The 22371-nt window shown below is 43.1% G+C and overlaps 1 protein-coding gene and 3 pseudogenes across 1 annotated transcript; all 4 read left to right on the top strand.

The window, feature by feature from the left end:
* Positions 1 to 1731: 1731 nt before the first annotated feature.
* On the top strand, positions 1732 to 4120 carry LOC147114335 (protocadherin alpha-C2 pseudogene; annotated as a pseudogene).
* A 4553-nt stretch (positions 4121 to 8673) lies between these two features.
* Positions 8674 to 11257, top strand: LOC147114334 (protocadherin-10 pseudogene; annotated as a pseudogene).
* Positions 11258 to 15942: 4685 nt separating this feature from the next.
* Positions 15943 to 18326, top strand: LOC147114333 (protocadherin-10 pseudogene; annotated as a pseudogene).
* Positions 18327 to 19131: 805 nt separating this feature from the next.
* LOC147114332 (protocadherin gamma-C5-like) lies at positions 19132 to 22103 on the top strand. Its single transcript, XM_085995986.1, has one exon. The coding sequence runs from the start codon at positions 19549 to 19551 to the stop codon at positions 21922 to 21924; it is 2376 nt and encodes a 791-aa protein (XP_085852112.1). The 5' UTR covers positions 19132 to 19548; the 3' UTR covers positions 21925 to 22103.
* Positions 22104 to 22371: the final 268 nt, after the last annotated feature.

The raw sequence follows: 22371 nt of genomic DNA, 5'->3' as shown, positions 1-22371 counted from the left end.
GTAGCGCAATGGTGAGACACATCTTGATCGTCTCCATGCTCTTCCACGGGACAACAAGAGTCTAATTTCAATTCTACGAAGACAGATATCTTCAGCTGTTCTGCTCGTTCAACAGACTGGTACCTCTGATGACACCTATTTCTTCATCTTATGCTGTCTTGCATCACTAACTCCTCTGAGCTCAAACAATGCTTCAAGTTCAGTTCCATTTTCAACACATCATCTAAGAAGCTTGCTTTCGTCTTTCTTTCGAAACAGTTCTTTCCATTCCAACAATGTTTAATTTTCTAAAGAGCCGAATTATGTTCAAGATTTGAACAGTGCTCCCATATCTGCGAAATCTCTTCTAGACAATCTCTGCCACTCCTGAACAGGGTACAAGAAATATTTGTCGTTTGGTATGACATATTTAGCATTCAATATCTCTCTTCAGCATGACTTTGCCTTGCCCTATTTTATCGATGCTAATATGTTCATTTCTTCATTGAATTTTCATATTTTCCTCTTCCTAAGTTACAGAAATACAATGGCAGTCATTATTCTTCCTCGTTCCCATTTAATTGCAAAACTCGCTATCTTACTCAGTCTTCACTTTATCGTACAAACTATTGTTTTTTGACTCGCAAGCTTAGCTAACCATTACTTCTTAATTTAACTGCCATTCTCTCCTCTTTATAGCCATGTGTTGTACTTTAAGCTTTGTCTCTTCAGCTAGCATTATTGATTGAACTATAAGCATGGCAAGGGAGAAGGTTTATAAAAAAATAGGCAGTATTTACAACCTTTTAAACGATATTAAAAACAACGATTGCTAAATTCAATGCCGCGTTGAATTTCCATAGTTAGATAAAGGAAACCTATGAGTTATTTAGAAACCACAGTTCGTTCTGATATTAAGTAATAGAAATTCTCTGCCCCAAAAGGTCGTGGATGCTGGGATAATTAGACTGAGATCATAGATTTGTGTTAGATAAGTGTATCAAGGGATATGGAGCTAAGGTGGGTAAATGGCATTGAGGTACAGATCAGCCAGGATCTACTTGAATGACGGAGCAAGCGCGAAGGGTTTAATGGCCAACTCCTGTTCCTATGTTCCTAAAAGCTGGACTTGATTTTGAAATCATCCAAATACGAAAATCATTAATACATAGACATAGACGTTAAGATGTTACCTTTGCATATCAAGATCTCCTAAATAATACCTGGGTGGGGAAAAGTACTTTTGTTGCTACCAAGGTCACCAAATTTACCTGAAACACTTTTTGCTTTTGATTATTTGGAAAATGAAAGCAGAAGAACATCAAAATACTAATCGAGAAAATACCAAACCTTTGAAGTGTTTGTACAAATTCTGAAATATATATTTCAAAACATACATATGTCAATATCTACCTATTCTGGTTGCACACCAATAAATCGCCCGTTCCTGAACAGTCCAGCTTTAAGAGTTGCAATATGTAGTTATTGACAGGGATTCGCCGTGTCGCTCTCCACCAATAAGGAGCTCAGAAGCAGCGAGAGATCCATTGCCCCTCCCCAACTGAGAACGAGCAGACTGAAAGATAACAGTCGGTTGCGTCCATTTAGGTCGTGGAGACGAATTCGGAGGGATAAAGATCGATTCTCTGTGCATTCGGCGGTTAGATATACTGAACAACGCATTTTGTGGGCAAGCCAGCTCTTGCGCTGAAACGATTTTGTAGATTTGCACAATAATCCGGCGCGGGTACAATGGCGAACTCACAGAGCAACAACGCCTTGTCAATTATGATGTTGGCTGTTATTTTCCTGGCTTGTACGTTGAACCTGGGTTTGGGAGAGATTCGCTATTCTATTCCCGAGGAATTGGAATATGGTACCTTTGTTGGGAATGTTGCTGAAGATTTGGGACTAAACGTTCGACAACTATCAGGTCGAAAATGTCGTCTGGTCTCTGCTGACGGAAGGCAGTATTTGGAGGTAAATTTGGAGACCGGCGTCTTACTTGTAAACGAAAGAATAGACAGAGAACAGCTCTGTGCACCAGCCCCTACGTGTATCCTTGCTTTCCAAATAATACTAGAAAACCCTCTCGAAATGTATCGCGGTAAAGTGGAGATTCTCGATGTAAATGATAATTCTCCCGGTTTCCCGAAGAGCGCCATTCTCTTACAGATGGCCGAGTCCATTGCACCAGGCTCTCGCTTTCCGCTAGAGAGCGCGCTCGATCCAGACGTGGGGACAAACACAGTCACCAATTACAAGATCAGTCCTAATGAGCACTTCGGTCTAAAAGTACAGACCAGAGAGGACAGCACTACAATTGCAGAGCTGCTGTTGGAGAAACAATTGGACCGCGAACGGCAGTCATCCTTTCAGTTGGTGCTGGCGGCCGTTGATGGCGGGATTCCTCACAGATCTGGGACGATTCAAATCAGCATTAGTTTGCTGGACAGCAATGATAACGCGCCTCTATTCGAGCGTGAAGTATACAGGGCCAGCCTGGTGGAAAACGCACCTCTAGGCGCCTTGGTGATCAAAGTCAACGCTGTGGATCTGGGCCAAGGCAGCAATGCTGAGCTGAAATATTCTTTCATTAATCTTGTCTCGCGGAGAGCGCGTGAATTGTTCAGTTTGGACCCGGAAACTGGAGAGGTCAGAGTTCAAGAGCTGCTGGATTTTGAAGAGGCAAACAGTTATGAACTTGATGTTCAAGCTGTGGATAATGGTTCGCCAGCAATTGCAGGACATTGCAAAGTGCTAATCAAACTAATTGATATGAATGATAACGCCCCTGAGATAAAAGTGACCTCGTTGTCTAGCAAGGTCCCCGAGGATGCTGCGCCCGGGACAGTGATAGCTTTGATCGATGTAATGGATCGCGATTCTGGAGCGAACGGACAGGTTCACTGTCAGATCCCAATGGAGAGCCCCTTTAAGCTTCAATCCTCTTTGAACGACCATTATAAATTGATTACCAGTGGTTTGTTGGATCGTGAAACCGCCCCTCTATATACCATACCTATCTTAGCCAGGGACTCGGGGGCTCCTCCATTGTCAACCAATAAAACCATCCAGATTTCGGTTTCTGATGTAAATGATAACGCCCTGCGGTTCTCCCGACCCTCGTACACCGTGTATGTGATGGAGAACAACGCTCCGGGTGCTTCTATTTTCGCAGTGACTGCGTTCGATCCTGATCTGGACCAGAATTCCTATGTTTCTTATTCTTTCAAAGGGAATCTTCAAAACTCGCCAGTGTCCACCTACCTCAATATTAATTCCATGAACGGGACCATTTACGCGCTGTTTTGACTACGAGCATCTCAAAAACTTTCAGATCCGAGTCCAAGCCCGTGACGCTGGAATCCCCCCGCTGAGCAGCAGCGCTACAGTGAACGTGATTATCCTGGATCGAAATGACAACGCTCCCGTAATTGTTTCACCTTCAGCTCGGAGCGGATCAGCAGCGGCGGAGATCGTGCCGCAGCCAGCGGGTCAGGGCTACTTGATCACCAAGATAATCGCGACTGATGCGGATTCTGGTCAGAACGCACGGCTCTCCTACCAGATGGTTCAAGCAACTGATTCCAGTCTGTTCACTGCGGCGCGCAATTCGGGGGAAATCAGAACAATGCGAAGCATTTTGGAGCAGGATGACACCACGCAAGGTCTAGTCATCTTGGTGAGGGATAATGGACAGCCGAGTCTCTCCAGCACGGTTACAATCCTCTTGTCAATCTTGGCCAATGTTACTGAAAAAATCTCTGAAACTAGCAATTTAGTCAGCAATCCTGGATATTCCTCCGATCTAAATCTTTACTTAATCGTCGCTTTCGGCTCCACTTCGTTTATATTTCTTGTAACAATCGTTTTGTTGGTTGGCGTGAAGCGCAGACAGGACAGAGACAGTATTCAAGGTTACTGGGCCCCAGCCTGCTGTTGCAGGCGAAGGAATTCGAAGGATGTCTTTACTCGGGCTCCTGCGCCAACAGATTCTTCAAACTACACTGGAACTGGTCAGAATATACCCTTCCCTGAGACTTATCATTACTCAGTCTGTTTGTCTCCTGAATCATCGAAGAGTGAATTTCTATTCCTGAAGCCCTACAATCCACCCATGCCTCAAGGGCAATGCTGAGTTACAAAAATGTGGTACATTCGACGCAATCCTTTCGTCCTGTTGATAAAATGTTCTGATTTACTGAAATTCGGCTGGAACTACTACATTTTATTTCCCTTCAACCCCCTCTGTTGCTTTGCAAAAAAAGGTTGATGCTGTAATAAAGCGGGAAGTGTTATAAAGAAAAGAAAATGGTAGCCAATAAAATGGTCCAGTTACGTGACAACTATCGGTGCGTTGAAATTGCAATGCGTAGCCAGTAGACCGGAGAAATACCGCTCATTGTGAATCAGTCCAGGTGGTAATTAGGTCGCTAAAGCAGTGCTCTGAATGTGTTGCCTGGACGGGTGACCAGAGCTCTCATTCCTAGCCACTATTTTTTAATGTTAGGAAATAACTGTTGGAATGTCACTTCTCTCTTGATATTAAAAATATCCTATAGAAAGTTTTTAAAGTTACAGGCAGTTCAATGGATTTATATTGGCCGCTTTGCATTAACGGGGACGTCTGAATGCTTAGTTGGAACAATAACGTGGACGTATAAATGGAGGCAAAGATACATTATAAACTATTCCGAGCAGAAGGCCTTTAATATGGTATTGATAGTAATTCATATTCTCCGACCGTTATTTCCTTTCACCTCAGTTGTTACATCGAGTTACATCGATTCTACCGCACAGAAACAGGCCATTCTCCCAACTGATCTTTACCGGCGTCAATGTTCCACACCAGCCTCCTCCTAGCACTCTTCATCAAACCCTATCAGAATATCCTTCTATTGCTTTCTCGCTCGTGGTTATCTAGCTTCCCCTTAAATGCATCTATGCTATTTACCCCAACTACTCATTAGGGCAGCGCGTTCCACATTCTTACCATTCTTTGGGTAAAGAAGTTTCTCCTGAATTCCCAATTGGATTTATTGTGACTATTATATTGATGATCTCTAGTTTTGGACTCCCCACAAGTGGAAACTTTTTCTCTGCGTCTTCCCTGTCAAACCCTTCCATTATCAAGTAACATCTCAGCCTTCTCTTTTCTAGGGAAAAGAACCCCAGACTGTTCAGCTTTTCCTGATGATTATATCCTCTCCTACTAAAGCAAAATACTGTGGATGCTGGAAATCTGAAGTAAAAAGTTGCTGAGTATTTCCAGCTTTTTCTGCTTTTATTTCAGTATATCCTCTCAGTTTTGGTGAATCTTTGTGAATCTTTTTTGCACCTTCTCCAGTGCCTCCATACCTTTTCTATAACATAGTGACTATAACTTTTCACAGTACGATTACTAACCAAAGTTCTATAAAACACATCTCTGCTTTTCAATTCTATCCCTCTAGAAATAAACCCCAGTGCTTGGTTTGCTTTTTCATGGCCTTATTAATGTACAACGCTACTTTTAGTGATTTGTCTATCTGTACCCCTAGATAACTTTGCTACTCTACCCCATTCAGACTCTTGTTATCCAAGCAGTATGTGGCCTCCTTATGCTTCCTAGCAAAATGCAGCACCTCACACTTATCTATATTGAAATTCATTTACCAATAACACACCCATTCTGCAAGTTTATTAATGTCTTCCTGTATTTTGTCACATTCTTCCTCTCTATTAACTACACATCCCATTCTGGTGTCATCAGCAAATTTTGAAACTGTACTTCCAATTCCTGAGTCCAAATCATTGATGTAAATTGTGAACAACAGTTGTCCCAGCGATCCCTGTGGAACATCACTTCCCATCTTTTGCCAGTCTGAGTAGCTGCCCTTAACCACTTCTCTGTTTTCTCTTTTGTATCCAGCTTGCTGTCCATTCTGCTACCTGTCCCCTGACTCCACCTGCTCAGACCTTAGTCATGAGTCTACTATGCAGTGCCTTATCAAAGGCCTTTTGAAAATCCAAATATATAACATCTACTACATTACCCTTGTCTACTCATTTGAGTATTTCTTCAATGAATTCAATAAGGTTGGTCTAGCACGAACTTCCCTTTTGAAATCCGTGCTGACTACTCTTTATCTTTTTGGTTTCTAGATGTTTTTCTATTGCATTTTTGAGTAAAGATTCCATTATCTTTCTTACCACTGATATTAAGTTTAGGGGTGTATAGTTCCCTGGACTTGTTCTAAGTCCCATTTTAGATATAGGAATAACATTATCTGTCCACCAGTCCTCTGGCAGTATTCCCTTTTCTAATATATGTAATAATGCCTCTGCTATCTCTTCCCTAACCTCTCTTATTATGCACAGATGCAATCTATCCAGCCCAGAGGTTTTATCCTCTCTAATTTTGATTAGATTCTCAATTATCTCCCCTTTCTATTTTAAATGCCTTTACAACTTTTTGGATTTCTTATAACGTCACCCCCCACCCTATTAGTCTCCCTTGTAAATACTGAGGCAAAGTAACTGTTAAATATTTACTGCCATTTCGTTGTCATTATCTGTGGGTTTATCTTATGCATCTATTAGTGATCTTTTGCTAATTATGTGTCTGTCGAAGACTTTACTATTTATTTTTATATTCCACAGTAATTTAACTTCGTAGTTCCTTTTCACTTCCATATTTTTTTACTTTGTTTCTAACCTCCCCATATTCACATTTGTCATCATCTCTTTATTATCTTACTGTATGCCTTTTTCTTTAGTTTCAATTTTACATTTATTTATTTATTCAGCCATGGTGTTTCATTAGTGGCTGGTATGTTTTTATGTTTAACAGAATATATTTCTCCTGGACTCTATTGAACAAAGTTTAAAATATTTCCCACTGCTATTCTATCTCTTTGCCTGTCAATATTTATTTCTAGTTATGTTCCCTACTTCCATTCTCATACGCTGAAAAATAGCTTTTTCCCAATCTATTCAAATATATTGGTCTTTATCTTATTTATGTCTTTCTCAATCATTATTTTAACCTTATTATATTTGGATCGCTATGTCCTACATGTTCCCCTATGCTTACTTCTCTTATCTGTTCTGGTTCATTTTCATTACTAGATCCAGTAATGATTCCTCTCTTGTTGGGCTTCTTAGTACTGGGTAAGAAGAGTCCTGAGCATAATGTGAAAACCCCATTCTCTTTTCTGCTTTCCATACTATTTCTTGCCAGTTTATTTGGGAAGTAGTTGACATCTCCCATGATTATTGTTCTATCTATTTTACTCATTTCATAGATTTGCCTACATATTTCTTTCTCCACTTCTCTTCCACTATTAGGTGATCAGTTGTCATGAGTCAATTTTTTATACGTCTCTTGGTCTGTTCATCCACTTTCAGCCCTGTTTATCATCATGATACTGGGATAATATAAACCACGCGCACATTGGAATTTCTGAAATTTTATGGCTGAGTTGCACTGACCTTTTTAAAAAACTGTTTCCATTTTGTACTGGTTCTCAAATGAAAGCATTACTCCAATCCTGATAGCCAATGCTACAGTATGGGTCCAAGCTGGCAATACCTTTTGCATTCTGCTTGTCTGCTGTCTGGTTTCGATTCATATTCTCTTGGCCTGTGGAGAGTTCAGTGGATGCACACATATGTGCATGTGCACAGCTCTGCTTAATGTTTTATGATCACAGATATGATCATCCACATTGGCAATACATGCAAGAATATTATGGGTAAGCTCTAAGATTCCATGGGATCCGCTCAGCACTTTTCAAACGAGATTCCGCACCTATGTGGTGTCAAACACAAGCGGTGTGAGATGCTACTACTCAAGGAAATCTCACAGTTCTACACTCCACAGCCAGGTTGGGACTCGAACAGACTAACACTAACATTAATATAAAGTGGAAACTAAATTATATGCCTCCATAACACAAAATGATTCCCCAAATACTAATTTATACTAGCACTATGACAACGAATATGATGACATGGTTTGAATGCTGCTTATGTGGCGTAGGAATGGAGTATGAAAGCATACCTCTACACAGAAAGAAATCAATAGTTGGGTTTATAGGAAGAGTAATTGAGGGCAAGACACTAGACTCATTTAAAAATCAGTTAAATGCTGTAATGCAGAGACTATACACTTGCTATCCAGAAGGATGAGACCAAATAGGCATTTTTAAAAAATATGGATTTGCCTTGTGATCTAGTGGGTAGGGACACTCAAAATCTCAACCTAAGTCATATTGCAAAGCATTGGCGAAGACCTTGAAGAGAAATATTACAAAATAAATTGAGCAGCGGCGTGAGTAATTGCGTGGATATTATGGTTGCACAACATTAAAAGGCTCATTGCGATCGCCATCATTCCGGGAACAGCCCAGCTTTAAGAATTTCTGCTGTCATTATTGACAGGGACTCGCTGTGTCGCTGTCCACCAATAAGGATCTCAATTGCAGCGAGAGATCCATTGCTCCTCCCCCATCACGGAACCAGAGCAGAATCACAGAGAAAGGGAAGAGGTGCCTGCGTTTAGATTGTGCGACTGACTAATGAGGGACAGAGTCTTTGTAAGTTCGACACTTCGAGGTATTGGTCGTCATATTGGCAATACTGGTTCGTGAGGTTAACCGACTGCTGCGTTAAATTTGTGCTTCTGCGAAATAATCCAGTCCGGCAACAATGGCGTATTCACAGAGCAACAGCGCCTTGCAATTCATGGGGCTGGTTTTCATTCTCCTGAACTGTGCATTGGATGCGGTTTCCGCACAGATTCGCTACTCGGTTCCCGAAGAACTGGAGCAGGGCGCTGTAATTGGTAATATCGCTGAAGATTTGGGACTGAACGTTCGCACCTTGTCAGCTCGGAAAGGTCGGCTGGTCGCTGACTACAAAAAGCGGTATTTGGAGGTAAATTTGGAAAACGGGATTTTATTTGTCAATGAGAAGATAGACAGAGACCAGCTATGTGGACCAACCCCTACCTGTATTCTGTCCTTCCAAATAGTGATTGAAAATTCTCCAGAGATGTACCGCGGTGAAGTGGAGATTCTCGATGTAAATGATAATTCGCCCGGTTTCCTGGAGAGCGCCATTCTCTTACAGATGGCCGAGTCCATTGCACCAGGCTCTCGCTTTCCGCTAGAGAGCGCGCTCGATGCAGACGTGGGGACAAACACAGTCACCAATTACAAGATCAGTCCTAATGAGCACTTCGGCCTAAAAGTGGAGACTGCAGACGACGGGACTAAAACTGCCGAGTTACTGTTGGAGAAACCACTGGACCGCGAACGGCAGTCGTCCTTTCAGCTGGTGCTGACGGCCACAGACGGAGGGGATCCTCAAAGATCTGGGACAGCTCAGATTGTCATTACTGTGCTGGACACCAACGATAATGCGCCCGCATTCGATCACGAGGTCTACAAGGTCAACCTGGCAGAAAACTCACCCGGGGGCACGCCGGTGGTTACAGTCCATGCCGCGGACCCAGACCAAGGTCCGAATGCTGAGGTAACATATTCTTTCAGTAACCGTGCTTCACAAAGAGTGCAAGAATTGTTCAGTTTGGATCCGCGAACAGGAGAGATCAGAGTTCAAGGAATGCTCGATTTCGAAGAAGCAAGCAGCTATTCACTTGATGTTCAAGCTATGGACAACGGCTCACCAGCAATTGCAGGACATTCCAAGGTTCTGATCAAGGTAATTGATGTGAATGATAACGCCCCTGAGATAAAAGTGACCTTAGTGTCTAGCAGGGTCCCAGAAGATGCAGCCCGCGGGACAGTGATAGCCTTGATCAATGTAATCGATCGCGATTCTGGAGACAACGGACAAGTTCACTGTCAGATTCCCCATGATGTTCCCTTTAAGCTTCAAACATCTTTGAGAAATCATTATAAATTGATTACTAGCGCCTTGTTGGATCGTGAAACTGCGCCTCTTTATAAAATACACGTTTTAGCCTGGGACTCGGGGTCTCCTCCACTGTCAACAAATAAAACCATCCAGATTTCGGTTTCTGATGTAAATGATAACGTCCCGCGGTTCTCCCGACCCTCGTACACCGTGTATGTGATGGAGAACAACGCTCCGGGAGCTTCTATTTTCGCAGTGACGGCGTTCGATCCTGATCTGGACCAGAATTCCTATGTTTCTTACTCCTTCACAGAAAACCTTATCCGAAACTCGCCAGTGTCCACCTACCTCAATATTAATTCCATGAACGGGACCATTTACGCGCTGCGCTCTTTTGACTACGAGCATCTCAAAAACTTTCAGATCCGAGTCCAAGCCCGTGACGCTGGAGTCCCCCCGCTGAGCAGCAGCGCTACAGTGAACCTGATTATCCTGGATCAAAATGACAACGCTCCAGTAATTGTTTCACCTTCAGCAGGGAGCGGATCAGCAGCGGCGGAGATCGTGCCGCAGTCAGCGGGTCAGGGCTACTTGGTCACCAAGATAATCGCGACTGATGGTGATTCTGGTCAGAACGCACGGCTCTCCTACCAGATGGTTCAAGCAACTGATTCCAGTTTGTTCAACGTTGGACTGAACTCTGGCGAAGTCAGAACAGCCCGAAGCATTTTCGAGCAAGATTCCACCACACAAAGTCTGGTGATCTTGGTGAAGGACAATGGACAGCCGAGCCTCTCCAGCACGGCTACAATCCTCTTTTCAATTCTGGATAATGTTACTGAAAGCTTCTCTGAAAGTAGCAACTTGGTGACAACTCCTGAATATGTGTCTGATCTAAATCTTTATTTAATCGTCATTTTAGGTTCTACTTCCTGTATCTTTCTTGTAACCATCATTTTGCTGATCGGCATCAAGTGTAAGCAGGACACAAATATCACCCAAGACTATAACTCCCCAAGTTGTTGCTACAGACTGGGCGATTCTAGCGATACCTTTAATCGGAGACCTGCACTGAAGGAATCTTTAAACTATACTGGGGCTGGTGAGATTGTTCGCATCCCTGAAACCTATCATTACTCTGTTTGTCTATCTCCAGAATCAGCGAAGAGCGATTTTCTGTTTTTGAAGCCCTGTACCCCGCCCATGTCTCAAGACCAATGTTAAATTGCAAAGATTTGGTAACATCGAGGCAGGGAGATGTTATTGGCAGTCTTTTGGTATCTACGTACATGCGGCAGTTCCGGTTGAAGTACTAGAATTCGTCCCCTTTAAGGATTTGGTTTGGAAAAAGGCGATGCTTTTTTGTAATATAACTGCCAGTGTTGTTAATCAAAGGAAATGCTGCAAAATAAAGGGCTCCATGGTGCTACAGCGACACGTCTGCTACTGGTATCTGTTCACTGTGAAGGGAAGCCGGCAGACGAGTCATTCTACGAGCTACACAATTCAGTTTGTTGTAGGGTCAGCTACACATAGGACCTTGGGGCTTGGGCAGAATTCCGCTTCAAAGTCTCTAAATTTTATGTCTCTAAAAGAGCTGACAGAGGCCCCTATTCCCCCGTAACATTGAAAAGGGTGGAGTTTTAAAAGTTCATAGCTGGTCCAACTGAGTTTTATCGTGATTTCCGCACTGATGCGCACCCGAAACTGCTTAGCAAAGACACGAAATTGGCAGTATAACTGCTGCCAAAATTTAAAATATTAGTATAATAAAGTATAAAATATTTTGGGAAGTTGGAAAGAAGAACGTTAGGGATGAGTAGGGATGAATAGTAAAGGATGAGAAAAGACTATTTGGCCTACATAAGTCAGCCCATTTATTACCCCACATTAACACTGGTTAGTGCATTCATAGATTACACAGAATTACATAGCTTACTTAGAATGGACAGCACAGAAACAGACCATTCGGCCCAATAGATGCATGCCGGTGTTTATGCTCCACATGAGCCTCCTCCTACCCTTCATCATGTAACCCCATCAGTGTTACGTTTTATAAGCATTGTTGGGGAGCGGGTTGGTTTGGGACTGACACTAGCCTGATTGTAAATCGGGGTTTAAGACAAAACGCCAGCAAAGACTCAATGAGACTTATCGCCTCCAAAATAATTTCAAAAAAGCCAACCGAAATGCTGAGGTATATTGCCAGAACAAAGCTGGGAGTTTCGACTTCTGCTCTCCAGCCCGCGATTTTCTGCCAATTAAAACGAGTTGGCCCAAAATCACGCCGGCTGGCGCAGAAGCAGAAAACCGAGGGCCCAATGGTTATCTGTGCAATTCACTGGACAAAACACGCGAGTCAAAACTTACTGTTTGCGACAAAAACAGGCAAGGCTGGAAATGCTCAGCAGGCCTGGCAGCATCTGTGGAGAGCGAAACATCAGGTCCATGACCTTTCGTTAGAAGTGATTGCGACCTTATTGGACGTGTGTTTGGCACGTTCGTGTGACATTTATCTGGTTATTACTTTAATGGATGTGTTAACGCCTTTATATTAGGTAGGGCGGTGCCTCGGTTTGAGTGGTCACCAGATGAATATTGTGCGAGGGTGTTGAGCATTTGCGGACTGCTGCTGGACGGAGTGGGCTCTAGACTTGAAGTATGGAAAATACGAAGTTGATGGGTAATGAGGTATCCGTACAGACACGTCAGGTTTACAGAAAGAAGCCGGTTATAGGAGAAAACAAAATGCACAAAGGCATAGATCAAACAGAGGATTACTTTACGATAGCAAAATACTGCGGATGTTGGAAATCCGAAATAACAACAGAAAATGCTGGAAAAACTCAGCAGGTCAGGCCACTCCTCTATCACCCCAAACAGCCCTTCCCCTTCGCCTGGCACCTTCCCGTGCAAACGGAGGAGATGTAACACCTGCCCCTATACCTCCCCCCTTCCCACTGTCCAGGGCCCCAAACACCCCTTCCAGGTGAAACAGCGATTTACTTGCACTTCTCACAATCTAGTATACTGTATTCACTGCTCACGATGCGGTCTCCTCTACATTGGGGAGACCAAATGCAGATTGGGTGACCGCTTTGCGGAACACCTCCATTCAGTCCGTAAGGGTGATCCTGAGCTTCCGGTCACCTGTCATTTTAATTCACCGCTCCATTCCCACTCGGACCTCACCGTCCTTGGCCTCTTGTATTGTTCCACGGAAGCTCAACGTAAACTCGAGGAACAGCACCTCATCTTCCGATTAGGCACTTTGCAGACTTCCGGACTCAATATCGAGTTCAACAATTTCAGATCATAACCTCGGCCCCTATTTCATTTTTTCTTGTAATTTTTCCACTCCTTTCCCCCCCCCTTTCCTTTTGTTTCGCTCTCACACCTGGCAGCTATCCCTTGCCCTGCCAGTACACTTTACACCCAATCTCAGCCTATTACCATCTCGTCTAGCTTCTAACACCTTTTATTGTCTCTTTTTTACTTCTTTTGTTTCTTTTATTCTTTTGTCCGATCGCAGCCCTGCCTCCGATCTATCTTTTCTTTCCAGTTTTGAAGAAGGGGTCGACCCGAAACGTCAACTCAAATTTCTGTCCATGGATGTTGCCTGACCTGCTGAGTTTTTCCAGCATTTTCTGTTGTTATAGAGGATTACTTTAAATTGAACCAGCAAAGTAACAGCAGGGGACAGACATTTGAACTAGTGTGAAATTGTTTTAAGATTCTTAGTAGAACGGATTTTAGCCAAGCAACCGTAGCATGGGTGTGAAGCGGGTTTGATTCACCCAGAGGGTGAGTGCAGGCTGAAATCCATTAGGGATCCCACCTTCAATTTCATGGTACTCTTACTTAATAACTAGGGTAGCAGCTTGCAAAACTATCAAACCGATGCTACTGTTCTTTAATGAAGAAATACTTCCTAATATCTTTTAAAAATTACTTCATATTAATTTACAGTTCTTTGCAGGTTTAATTGCCGTTGCATATTTTGATTTTCTGTAAAACCTCATTTTTTCTAGACTGTGGATTAAGCTTCTGTAATCTTGTTTCATAGCTCATTCCCTTAATATTTTGTTGCTCTTTCCGCCTTCATTATGGTAGTATATGCTCGTCATGGGTTGTGATCAGATATAAACACATCCAGAATCGAGAAATGACCATTTGCAGCAACAGTCCATAAATTGTCGACACACTCACACAACATTCCTCTGTAACAAGTGACCGACCTACCTGAGATAATTTGGTTAATATTACAATCAAAGTAACCGGCGGGGAAATACCACAAGGAAGTGCCAATCACTCGTGCACCAACATCGGAAATAACATTCTTTAAGGATCAAATGTGTTCTGACCAGTACATTGTAAAGTTGGAGCTTAACTGCTAGAAACCATGCTTTGTTTGCTTACCTTATCATCCTTTTTACTTTTATAAAGAAAAGTATTTTGCAAGTATACACGATTCCATATCTGACTTGCGTTGACATAGTGATGATTCATATTCTCATTTTTATTTTTCCATATCAGTTGCCATTATAGACTTATGGTTGCACACGCCCACATGTCAAATCCGTTGATGTGCAGCTGAATTCTACTAGAAGACTTATCACTGGCACGCTTTTATCGACACCAACACCTTGGCTGCCGGTGCTTGCAAACATCGCACCACCACATCTACGCCGTGAATATGCAGTCTCCAGAGAATACAACCATTACACAAGCCGATCCAGGCCGACTTGACCAATGTAGCACAAACCTGTCTCAAATCTAGGAGGCCATTTTGGAATATCGCTGAAGAACTTCAGCAATCTCCCCTCAGCCTTGATGACTGATGGCGAAATGTTTGGAAGAACTGCGTTATAGAGGAACCTACAGCACAACCTGAAATATCAAACTTTCCTCGCAGACAGCGGACAACCATCAACCGCCTCAGAACCGGTCATGGTAGATGCTGCCACCTATCCATAGATGGAAGATTAAAGCATCCCTATCACGACTGTGGAGCTCCTAATCATGCCCTGGAGCACATCATTGTGCACTGCCCTCAGAGGAAATTCGCAGGCAGCCTACAAGATATCCACGCTGTTACAACTTTGGCCTGGATATCTGACTCAGATAATGATATTCAATTTGTTTTTTGTTACTACAATACGAAAGAAGAAGTTATACAATTCACCTCCTGTTTATAATCGCGATACTTGGCTAAAGCTATAAATCAGGTATACTCGGAGCATCTGAAATTAGCTCACATATGTGTGTCATAGAGCAGATGCCTGTTTGCAGAATCAGCTATTTCACAAGACAGAAGATAACTGGTCTACTATTCTTGAAAGAAGCTTAAAATGTTTTCATCAAAATAATTAAGGTTAGATTCAAAAGAATTTTCGATTTCAGTATCTGGGAAAGAAATACTGAAAGCATTTCAAAACAATGTTCTTTTCGGTAGCAGTTGAAAAATCGGTCATAGTTTGAAAATAATTAAGCTAAGACAGTCATTGATTATTATTATAGGTACAGAACCTCTTCCCTCAAAAACCAAGAAGATCACCTTGTGATACATGGAAATATACTTACGCTGCTGAGGTGACAACAATTGAAATGGTTTCGTCGCAGATTATATGCAAGAGAAACGGGTGGAAAGTTTCAACATTATAATCTAAGTTGCACTTTAAAGGATTAGAGACGACCTTTAGGAGAAAGGTTGCGGAAGGAAATGGACAGTTGCTTATGCCAATGTGTGAGTATTATGGTTGCACACTCTTAAAAGGCTCATTGTGGTCGATGGCCCTCACATCGGGAACAATTCAGCTTTAAGAATAACTGGTGTAGTTATTGGCAGGGACTCGTTGCGTCGCTGTGGACCAATGGGGATCCTAATACAAGGAGAGATCTGTTGCTCCTCCTCCAGCACAGAACGACAACGGAAACAGAAAGACAATCGTTGCCTGCGTTCAGATTGTGGAGACAACTGTATCAATTTTCTCGACATTTGGATATTTCGGCAGATGTATTTTGTTACCGGGCAGCTTAATAGACTGCGGGTTTAATTTTGTATGTCTCCAAAAATAACTCGGTTCGTTAGTAAAAATGGCGAATTCACGGAGCACCAACGCCTTAAAATTCAAGCTGTTGGATATGATTTTTCTACTTTCCGTGTCGGGACTGGTTTTCGGACAAATTCACTATTCTATTCCCGAAGAAATGGATCCTGGCACTTTTGTGGGCAATGTCGCCGAAGATTTGGGATTGAACATTCGACAATTGTCATCGCGAAAATTCCGACTGGCTCCTGTTGCTGACAGAAGGCCGTCTTTGGAGGTGAATGTAGAAAAGGGGCTTTTATTTGCTAATGAAAGAATTGATAGAGAACGGCTCTGTGGACCGATGCCCGCTTGTGTCCTTTCTTTCGAAATTGTAGTAGAAGAGCCTTTGGAGATGTATCGCGGCGAGGTGGAGATTCTCGATATAAATGACAATTCGCCCGGTTTCCCGGAGAGCGCCATTCTCTTACAGATGGCCGAGTCCATTGCACCAGGCTCTCGCTTTCCGCTAGAGAGCGCGCTCGATCCAGACATGGGAACAAACACAGTCATCAATTACAAGATCAGTCCGAATGAACACTTCGGCCTAAAAGTGGAGACTGCAGACGACGGTATTAAAACTGCTGAGTTGCTGTTGGAGAAACCGCTGGACCGCGAACGGCAATCATCCTTTCAGCTGGTCCTGACGGCCACAGACGGAGGAGATCCTCAAAGATCTGGGACAGCTCAGCTTGTCATTACTGTGCTGGACAGCAACGATAATGCGCCCGCATTCGACCACAAGGTCTACAAGGTCAACCTGGCAGAAAACTCACCCGGAGGCACGCCGGTGGTTACAGTCCATGCCGCGGACCCAGACCAAGGTCCAAATGCTGAGGTAACATATTCTTTCAGTAACCGTGCTTCACAAAGAGTGCAAGAATTCTTCAGTTTGGATCCGCGAACAGGAGAGATCAGAGTTCAAGGAACGCTTGATTACGAAGAAGCAAGCAGTCATTCACTTGATGTTCAAGCTATGGACAATGGGTACCCTGTAATAGCAGGACATTGCAAGGTTCTGATCAAGGTAATTGACGTGAATGATAACGTCCCTGAGATATTATTGACGTCAGTGACTAGCAGGGTCCCCGAAGATGCTGCTCCCGGGACTGTGACAGCTTTGATCAATGTAATCGATCGGGACTCTGGAGAAAACGGTCAAGTGCAATGCCAGATTCCTAAGAACGTTCCCTTTAAACTTCAAACAATTTCGAATAACCATTATAAATTGATTACCAGTGGCTTGTTGGATCGTGAAACGGTTCCAATGTATAACATACCCGTTCTAGCCTGGGATTCGGGGTCTCCTTCACTATCAACCAATAAAACCATCCAGATTTCGGTTTCTGATGTAAATGATAACGCCCCGCGGTTCTCCCGACCCTCGTACACCGTGTATGTGATGGAGAACAACGCTCCGGGAGCTTCTATTTTCGCAGTGACTGCATTCGATCCTGATCTGGACCAGAATTCCTATGTTTCTTATACTTTCAAAGGGAATTTTCAAAACTCGCCAGTGTCCACCTACCTCAATATTAATTCCATGAACGGGACCAATTACGCGCTGCGCTCTTTTGACTACGAGCATCTCAAAACTTTCAGATCCGAGTTGAAGCCCGTGACGCTGGAGTCCCCCCGCTGAGCAGCAGCGCTACAGTGAACCTGATTATCCTGGATCAAAATGACAACGCTCCCGTAATTGTTTCACCTTCAGCGCGGAGCGGGTCAGCAGCAGCGGCTATCGTGCCGCAGTCAGCGGGTCAGGGCTACTTGATCACCAAGATAATCGCGACTGATGGTGATTCTGGTCAGAACGCACGGCTCTCCTACCAGATGGTTCAAGCAACTGATTCCAGTTTGTTCAACGTTGGACTGAATTCTGGCGAAGTCAGAACGGCCCGAAGTATTCTGCAGCAAGATTCCTTCACACAAAGTCTGGTGATCTTGGTGAAGGATAATGGACAGCCGAGCCTCTCCAGCACGGTTACAATCCTCTTTTCAATCTTGGCCAATGTTACTGAAAGCTTCTCTGAAAGTAGTAACTTGGTCAGAAATCTTGAACATGTCTCCGATTTAAATCTTTATTTAATCATTGCTTTGGGGTCAACCTCCTTCATATTTCTTGCAATCATCATTTTCCTGGTTGGCATCAAGTGTAAACAGGACAGAAACATCACTGAAGGTTACAACTCCCCAATATGTTGCTACAGTCAAGAAGATTCGCATGATGTCTTTACTCGGAGATCGGTGGCAAAGGATTCTTCAAATTACTGTGGTCAAACTGTCCCCGATACCTATCGTTATACAGTCTGTCTGTCACCAGAATCATCCAAGAGCGATTTTTTATTTCTAAAGCCTTGCAATCCCCCCTTGCCTCAGGAGCAACGCTAATTTGTTTGAAAGTGGAAAATGGAGAACGGAAGTTATTTATAATAATTTAAGTTTTAAGTACGTTTTTGTGCGCCTTAAGCGCAAATTCCTGAAAAAACTGCAGCCTGTCGGTGTTACAGTCAAACTAAGAGGCGCAAATGCAATATTGCATTATAAAGGATTTTGGGGAAGAGATAGGAACTCATATTATCAGACATTAATTAATTTCATTTCAGTTATCATTTATTACAAATTTTTATTTAGTTTAACTTTTACAGACATGACTTCAGATTGTGTTTATAATCTTGATATTTGGCTAATGATAGACTCGGGCGCACTCCAATTATCTTTAATTAGATTCTATCATTGTTTTGCAGATTTCCTTTGTCCTTGGTAGACAAAAGACGTCCTTCCTTCACGCCCTCGTTAATAGCCTTTAGTACCTGACCCGGCAGCTACTAGTTCGAGGAATGGTTTTAGATTTTTAAAAAATTGCTTTAAGAATGGGTGACATCAAATTCGGAAAAATGTTTAATTTCGATTTCAATATCTGGAAATTGAAACGGACACATTTCAAAAACACGGTTCTTTTTTTCGTTACGGAGGTCTCCGTGGTGTGAAAACGTGTTTATTAATAATACCCATAATGTCTGTGACTCTCTTTTATTAACAATTCCCTTAACTGAGATTCACAGGCTCCAAAATCTGTGCCGTCACAAGTCAAGAAGGTGGCCTACACGATCCGTTGCGTCACAGAAACGTTGATGAACTATTTTCGTTGCTTATTACGATGAATCGATGGGTAGTCTCAATAGTTTAGCTTAAATTACACTCTAAAGTGGTCGTAACGAGTTTGGAAGAGAAATGTTGCAAAAAAACCTTACAGTTGAGTTTTTCAATGACTAGGTTTTATGGTTGTACACTATTAAACATCTACGAGCACAGTCTAGCTTTAAGAATTGCTGATGTAATTATTGAAGAGGACTGCTTGTGTCGCTGTGTACCAATAAGAAGCTCAACTGCAGCGATAGATCCATTGCCCCGCCCCCTTCACAGACAGAGCTCTGAATGAACGAGGAAGGCGAGCAGTGCCTGCGTTTAGCTTGTGGAGATAAGTTCAGTAGGATAGATATCGCGTCTTTGTAAATTCGGCATTTGGTGCACGTATTTCGAGGTGAGGCCAGCTCTGCGGTTTAATCGACTACAGGCCTGGTTTTGGAAAAAAATAATTTAGTCCGGAACAATGGCGAACTCGCAGAGCAACAACGCCTTAGCAGTCAAGACGTTCGCTTTTATTTTTCTGGTATGTACAACGGATCTGATTTCAGGACAAATTCGCTATTCTATTCCCGAGGAAATGGAGCAGGGCGCTTTTGTCGGGAATATCGCTCGAGATTTGGGACTGAATGTACGGCAATTGTCAGCTCGCAAATTTCGGCTAGCCTCTGATGACGGAAGGCAGTACCTGAAGGTTAGTTTGGATAATGGGATCTTATCTATTCGTGAAAGAATCGACAGGGAACACATTTGCGGACCAGTAGCTACGTGTGTTCTTCCTTTCGAAATAATAATAGAAAATCCTTTGGAGATGTATCGCGGTGAAGTGGAGATTCTGGATATAAATGACAATTCCCCCAGTTTCTCGGACAGCACTATTTCCTTACAGATGGCCGAATCAATTGCACCAGGGGTACGCTTCCCTCTCGAGAGCGCGCAGGACCCGGACGTTGGAATTAACACCGTCGCAGTCTACACAATCAGTTCCAACGGGCACTTCGGCCTAAAAATGCAGACAACGGAAGATGGTATCAAAACCGCCGAGTTGTTGTTGGAGAAAGCTTTGGACCGCGAGCAGCAGCCGTCCTTTCAGCTGGTGCTGACGGCGACTGATGGTGGGATCCCTCCCAGATCCGGCACCGCTCAGATTCTCATTACCGTGCTGGACAGCAACGATCACCCACCGGTATTCGATCGTGCGATTTACAGGAGCAGCTTAGCAGAAAACGCACCCCGAGGTACCTTGGCGGTCAAAGTCAGCGCCAATGATTTGGACGAAGGTTCGAATGCCGAGGTAACATATTCTTTCAGCAAACTTGCTTCGCCAAGAGTGCGTGAATTGTTCAGTTTGGACCCACACACAGGGGAGATTAGAGTTGAAACAACGTTAGATTTCGAAGAAGCAAGCAGTTATTCACTTGATGTACAAGCTGTGGATCATGGGTCACCTGCAATTGCAGGACATTCCAAAGTACTGATCAAGGTAATTGATGTAAACGACAACGCCCCCGAGATAAAAGCGACATCAGTGTCGAGTATGGTTCGCGAAGATGTTCCGCCTGGAACTTTGATAAATTTGATCAATGTAAACGATCGGGATTCTGGAGAAAACGGACAGGTTCACTGTCAGATTCCAAAGACCCTACCCTTTAAGCTTAAAAAATCTTCGAATAACCATTATAAATTGATTACCAGTGGCTTGTTGGATCGTGAAACGGTCCCTAGGTATAACATACCCGTTTTAGCCAGGGACTCGGGGTCTCCTTCACTATCAACCAATAAAACCATTCAGATATCGGTTTCTGACGTAAATGATAACGCGCCACGATTTGCCCAAATGTCGTATACCGTGTATGTGATGGAGAACAACGCTCCTGGTGCTTCTATTTTTGCAGTCACTGCTTTGGATCCAGATACGGATCAGAATTCCTATGTTTCCTATGCCCTGATGGCCAACCTGATCCAAGATCTGCCAGCGTCTACTTGCGTCAACCTTAACTCCAAAAACGGGGACATTTACGCGCTGCGCTCTTTTGACTACGAGCAACTGAAGACCTTTCAGATCCGAGTTCAAGCCCGTGACGCTGGAGTCCCCCCGCTGAGCAGCAGCGCTGCAGTGAACGTGATTATCCTGGATCAAAATGACAACGCTCCCCTAATTGTTTCACCTGCAGCGCGGAGCGGATCAGCAGCGGCGGAGATCGTGCCGCAGTCAGCGGGTCAGGGCTACTTGATCACCAAGATAATCGCGACTGATGCTGATTCTGGTCAGAACGCACGGCTCTCCTACCAGGTGCTGAAAGCAACTGATCCCAGTTTCTTCAACGTGGGGCTTAACTCTGGAGAAATCAGAACAGCCCGAGGCATTTTGGAGCAAGATGCCACCACACAAAGTCTGGTGATCTTGGTGAAGGACAATGGACAGCCGAGCCTCTCCAGCACGGTTACAATCCTCTTTTCAATTCTGGATAATGTTACTGAAAGCTTCTCTGAAATTAGCAACTTGGTCAGAAATCCTGAATATGTCTCTGATCTAAATCTCTACTTAATCATCGGTTTGGGTTCAACGACCTTAATATTTCTTGTAACCATAACTTTCCTGGTTGGCATCAAGTGTAAACAGGACAGAAACATCACTGAAGACTACAACTCCCCAATATGTTGCTGCAGACGGGAGGATTCCAATTATACCTATACCGGAAGACCTACACCGACAGAACCTGTAAATTATCCCAACACTGAACCTTATCATTATACCGTTTGTTTATCCCCGGAATCATCAAAGACTGATTTTTTGTTCTTGAAGCCCTATATTTCACCGTTGCCTCAAGAGCAATATTAGGTATCGCCACTGTGGTCTAAAAGAAGAGGCCGAATAAATTAGTTCTGCTGTTGATATATACCGGTTTACTTCCATGGGAAACTGAATTGGAATACAAAGTCTTGTTATAACGTAAATTGTATGGATGTTGATAAATAAGCACTCAAGCACAAAATAATGAATAAATAAATAGTGAAATATCTGGGTTTAACCTCTTTTTGTTTAATTTTACGAATGGGTTGCCACTTATTTAACATGTTCTAAGGTTGAAACAAGCGGACCTTCACAGATTACTGCAACACCTCAACATGATATTGACGTCAAATATGGCGTATTAATTTGTAGTGCTAACATTACAGGTAAATTTTGAGATTCACTAACAATTTTCGTTCACTGACTCTTGCAGCATAGTTTTCACTCTTTAAGGAAATGGACTTTCGAAATAATTGTAATATACAACTAAACTGT

The sequence above is a fragment of the Somniosus microcephalus genome, chromosome 8, assembly GCF_052327205.1.
Source record: "Somniosus microcephalus isolate GS21.2 chromosome 8, FLI_Smic_1.0, whole genome shotgun sequence".
NCBI lineage: Eukaryota > Metazoa > Chordata > Chondrichthyes > Squaliformes > Somniosidae > Somniosus > Somniosus microcephalus.
Note: the sequence above shows the minus strand (reverse complement) of the source record. Positions and strands in the feature narration are given on the sequence as shown.

Coding starts and splice junctions, on each gene's coding strand:
- LOC147114332 (XM_085995986.1), top strand. CDS start 19,549: ATGGCGAACTCGCAGAGCAACAACGCCTTAGCAGTCAAGACGTTCGCT.